The sequence below is a fragment of the Triticum aestivum genome, chromosome 3B, assembly GCF_018294505.1.
Source record: "Triticum aestivum cultivar Chinese Spring chromosome 3B, IWGSC CS RefSeq v2.1, whole genome shotgun sequence".
Classification (NCBI taxonomy): domain Eukaryota; kingdom Viridiplantae; phylum Streptophyta; class Magnoliopsida; order Poales; family Poaceae; genus Triticum; species Triticum aestivum.
The window spans coordinates 570,977,393-570,982,774 of NC_057801.1; the positions used below are offsets into that span (position 1 = coordinate 570,977,393).

At 47.7% G+C, this 5,382-nt stretch overlaps 1 protein-coding gene across 1 annotated transcript; it reads left to right on the forward strand.

Moving 5' to 3' along the window:
* Nucleotides 1-925: 925 nt before the first annotated feature.
* LOC123065759 (uncharacterized) lies at nucleotides 926-2,602 on the forward strand. Its single transcript, XM_044488980.1, has 2 exons — nucleotides 926-1,043; nucleotides 1,169-2,602. The coding sequence occupies exon 2, from the start codon at nucleotides 1,511-1,513 to the stop codon at nucleotides 2,471-2,473; it is 963 nt and encodes a 320-aa protein (XP_044344915.1). The 5' UTR covers nucleotides 926-1,043; nucleotides 1,169-1,510; the 3' UTR covers nucleotides 2,474-2,602.
* The last annotated feature ends 2,780 nt before the right edge of the window (nucleotides 2,603-5,382 follow it).

Genomic DNA, 5,382 nt, shown 5'->3' on the forward strand with positions numbered 1-5,382 from the left:
GGGGTGGAGAGAGAGAGAGGGCGAGGTGGCGGCACCCGAGTGGCTGCGGCGGCGGGGTTGCTGACGTGGCGCGACGGGATTGGCCGGAGCGACGTGTCCGGCGGACATGTCTGGCGCGGGCGGACGTGTCTGGCGGCGCGAGGAGGAAGACGCTAGGGTTAGGGTAGGATTAGACCGCGAATTTGGAGGGGGGCACCTATTTATAGATTCTGGGAGTTAGGAGAGTCAAAATGAGGTGCGGTTTTCGCCCACATGATCGTGATCGAACGGCCGAGAGCATGGAGGGGAGTTTTCTGGTTTTTGGGCCACTTTGGAAGGGTGTTGGGCTGCAAGACAAAAGAGGCTTTACGGTTACCCGGTTAACCGTTGGAGTATCAAACGACCTCCAAATGGCACGAAACTTGACAGGTGCTCTACCGGTGCTATACCAAGGCCGCTTGGCAAACTTCGGGCCATTCCGAGAAAGTTTAACACCCGCTCACAATGAGAGACAAAAAGGGGACGCCGGAGGACATAGGAGTGTCGGATTGCAAAACGGAAAACGGGGAAAATGCTCGGATGCATGAAACGAACACGTATGCAAAATGAAATGCACATGATAACATGATATGAAATGCATATGAGGACATGGCAAAGTGCAACACACAAGCAAAAGACATGGCAACGACGGCGAATAACTGGCGGACACCTGGCGCAACGGATCCAGGGCGTTACATCATGATTCTTTGTGTTTGCGTTTCAGTGTGCTTGTAAGGGTCAACTACTTTGTACTGATTCATGATATGAATGAAAAAATTCTCAAAAAAATTCAGGGTTTGATTCTTACAAAAGCCTCAAAAAAAATTTAGTTCGACTGCTGTTCGCTAGCTTGGGCTGGCCCAGTCGCGTCGGCGCCGTGTTTCTTCGACTGTTGTTCCTTAGTTTGGGCTGGCCCTGTCGCGTCGCCCCCTGTGCGTTGGCGCCCTGTTGGACGCAACAAGCGTTCAATAGGAGCTCCCAATCTCGCCTCCCCCTCCCCTGGCGGCGCCGTCGTTCTCCACCAGGTCGGCCGTCTGCTTCTTGTTCTTTGGGCCGTTCTGCATCAGTCGGCCGTCTGCTTCTTATTCCTTGGGTCGGTATCATCTAGTAATTTGTTGTTCCTCATTTCTTTTGAATCTAACTACTGCAGGAAGGAAAGAGGATCTTTGAGGTGTTGGATTGATCGGAGATGAGCGCCCGGCGGTTTTTGAACATCCTGGTGTCGGATTGCCAGAAATTCACGTACATGCTGCGGCGCTTCGACCTATCCCACAACCAGTTCTTCTACCCAACACCAGAAGAAGCAGCGGAACATGCCAAAGTGGTGCCTCCATTGACAGGCATGCCCGACAAGTCAACCCTATCAGCTAACTCCTCGGCGGGGGCGGGGCACAACAAGAAGAAGAAGCCGATGTATATTCGGCCACCGGCACCGATGGTGAACATGAAACCATAGAAATGCGCCAAGACTCGGTACGATCGATGGGGCGAGATGGATTGCTTCCCTCTCACTGAAACCAAGCTCTTGTTCACCGACAGCTCCGCGAGCATCTTCCGCTTCGATGCCGACACCCACTGCATCGACACCATGCCCAGCCTCCACACGCCCAAGTCCGACCCCTTGTCCTTCTCCATCCCTCCAAATCCGACCACCTCCAAGGAAGGCGAAGGCGAAGGCGGAGGCCTCTACATCATGGACAGGATCCTCAGGCCCAACAAGGAGGGTCAGGTCCAGTTTGAGTCTATCTCGTACCGCAGGCGCTGCAACCACTCCAGCAAGGCCTGGCACTGCGACGCCCTCCCGCCGCCGCCTTTCGTCCACGACCCGGCCTACAAACAAGCCTCCATCTCCTCCTATGCCCTGGTTGGTGGCCACACCATCTGTATCTCCATCAGGGGCGTCGGCACCTACTGCTTTGACACGCTGGCTTGCGAGTGGAGCAAGGCTGGCAACTGGCTCATGCCGTTTCATGGCAGGGCGGAGTATGACCCGGAGCTCGGCCTCTGTCTTGGCGTCTCTGAGCGCAACATCCACCTCCCCTGCGTCGCCGACATCTCCGGTGTCCTCAGAGGGGAGGAGCCGCTGCCGGAGCACACTCGAATTTGGGAGGATACTGACATGCCAGAGGGGTGGTACCCGCACAGTCAGTGCTCCACCGAAGTTGTCAGCCTGGGTTCAGGCAGGTTTTGCGTCACCAACTTCGTTGAAACTAAGGACTTCGATGAGCGCTGCGGCCATTCGTTGGTTGACGACATATTTGCTGTCTTCACCGGCATGGAGCTAGTGTTACCCGGCAATGACAATGATGAGGGCAAAGCCAACAGCAACAGCAAGGGCGACTCCAAAGGCAATGCCAATGGGAACAGCAACGGGATTGCTGGTGTGCGTATGATTAAGCATAAATCCAGATCTTGCAGGAGTCATGGAACCAACTTGATCAAGTCTGTGCTCTGATGAGAGCCATAATAGTCTGCTCTCAGGCCATGTCCTACTTGGTCTGCCTGCTTTACCCTCTCTATCTCTACTCTGATATATGTATTGTAATAAGATACTGTATGTATGTTGAGGCTTCATTTGCGATATAGTCATGCTGCTCTTTTGTATCTTGCTTTCCCAGTTAGCAATCAAACTTTGAATAATCTTGGGGCAAAGTGACTGGCGTGCTTTGCCTCTGATGTTATTGTGGAGCAAATCCAGCCTGTATCTAGATTTGCAGTTGAGCAACTGGTTCAGACACCTGTTTGCTACTCTTAAAATGTCTGTTTGCTACTCTTAAAGTGCTTACTAAAGAGTCTATAACGAAGAAGAGCTTGTATATGGTGGGAGTGCAAGCTTAAGGTGCCGGCTCCAAATCCAAATGTTTGTTGTGAATCTACGAGTCATGCCTTTGGCGCCGGCCTTCCTGGCGATGCAATAGATGCCTTTGGCGCCGGCCTTCCTTCCTGGCGATGCAATAGATGCCTTTGGCGCCGGCCTTCCTGGCGATGCAATAGAGCAAGAACAAGGGCGGGCCTATTCGGCGCCGAACCAGATGGAGACGAACTGCACAAATCCGGCTGTCCATTTGTCAAAAAATATGCTGGATGGCGCCTCATTCACATCATCATTCGTGCTATGAACACTCGCACTAGCTTCTGAAACCAACAAAGAGGTTATTTGATGCCACCACATTCTAATGATTTATGAGAACTATTGTTAGTTTTCCAACTTCTGTAACACTAATAATTTACATATACATGATTTGCAGCTCACACTTCTGTAACAATAAACATTTATGTACATATAATTTTCTTTTCTGAAAGTTGATTACAGTTTTTTCCTGATCACATTGAAATAAGGAAAACAACACTTCTATGCAAATATGTTCTTCAGATCTCTTAATTTGAGCTCCTGATTTCTTTCTCTCTAATTTATTTCTATGTCGCAGATAGGCCTTCCTTACCCATACTATGCATGCCACGACGCCTCCACTATTATTTTCTCGGCTTGTGTTGTGTTTAAGTGGTGAAGTGATCGCCGCCAAGGGATGGTGGAGGGGGGGTTCTTTTGTTCTGGGTTGCTTGTTGTTTCTTGGCCTCTCAGACGAGCAGGTTCTCTAGGATTGGGACACCCTCAGAGTTGTTGGGTGTGAATTTAGACTTGTGGTGTTTTGCCAGATATTAGATGCTTCTGACCTTCGGAGGTAGCAATGGATGTTCTCTCAGTCCTAGGCGAGTTCTCCGGTTCCAACGATTGGTTCTTTAGTACTTTCGTAGTTTATTATTACTTCCAAGGAAATGAGAACAATGTCATGTTGCACTCCTGTTGTTTTATTTTAGGAGAGTGGAATTGGATAAGAGAATATTTTGGTGTCGTCCTATTACCATTTGTGATAGCAGATGTCGCGAAGTTATTAGTTTGATCGACATTTTCATGTATTGTCCGAGCATGAAATATTGCAATTTGATACGATCCATTAATCTTTTCATGAGATTTATTCATCTTCTCATTCCATCTTTCAGTTTTTTTGGGGTACCATCATCTAATGTGTTGATTACTTATGATTACACACTCTGCGCACCATCATCTAATGTGTTGATTACTTATGATTGCACACTCGGCGCACCATCATCTAATGTGTTGATTACTTATGATTACACACTCTGCGCAATCATCAGTTAGGATGAATATGGTTATGTCCGATTACTGATTTTTTTCCTCCTCTTTTGGCCAGTGTAAAATGTGATGACATGTTGATACAGAGGGAAGGTGCACACTCTTGCTCAACATGAACTATAGTGAGTGAGACCACCTCGATTTGCATTCAGTAGAGGATAATCAGGAAGAGGTGATCTTATAATCCCCTCAATTATTTGAAGTCTGCTATTTGAGCTCTACTAACCACCTCATACGGCTATTTGAATATTTGAACTAATTTTTTGTTTTCATTGCTTGAGAAAACTAATGGCAACCTATGTTTTTAATCCACCATCACCCAAGTACAATATATTTTAACCCTCTACCTTTGTTCAACTGCAATATCTCAAATGGAAAAACACAAACTTAATTTCAATGGTAACTAAATGGATCCGACCACGAGTGAGACAAGGGAACGTTGTGTGGAAGCATCCCGCCCCATGAGTAGGTACTAGCTTCCTCGCTATCTTTCCCAGTTTCACTCATTGCCAGAGCAAGAATATTATGTTTTATGGGGTTTGTTCTGGAAACAAAGACAAACATATCTCGATGCGCAATGGTTTAACCGTCAGGTTGTAATGAAGGGGATTGGTGCGCTAGGTATTCACCGTGTTTCACCTCCTGTAATTGACCAATAAATCTACCCCACCCATATCTGATAGCAACACAAGGAGAATATGGGCCCACGTGCAGCAGCCCAACAAATTAACAATAGAAGTGAAATTGTCAAACTGAAGAGGTGAAATCGAATGGTCACAAAGCCTCACACCGCTCAAGTGCTCTCTATAACTGGGTAGACCAGCTGGTTTTATAAATCTTGATTTTGCATATACGTATCTACAACATGAGTTGGCGTGAAAGGCATCTTTCCATCCAGCTCATTTACTTGTTTGGTTTCTATCAGGTGATGAAGATGACACACCTCTATTTGATTGACACAAGTATGGTTATGCCTAGAGCTGTAGTTTCAACGTTGCGATCAACATTAAAAGAGGAATCATCTACTCTTTACAATCACGAGGTTTGTGGTCTCAAACAAAAACTTCTACACGAATACTTCCTTTTGGTATTCGAAAAGTAGAGCTCCAGCGACACTCTTGCTTGGACATGGTGGAGCTACAGGGAGGGGGGGTATGACGGCGAGGAGGGAAGGGGGTGCAGTAGGGGACGATCAGGGGGAGACGTAC

What these genes read in the sequence shown, in the direction of transcription:
- LOC123065759 (XM_044488980.1), top strand. Translation starts at nt 1,511, where the DNA reads ATGGATTGCTTCCCTCTCACTGAAACCAAGCTCTTGTTCACCGACAGC.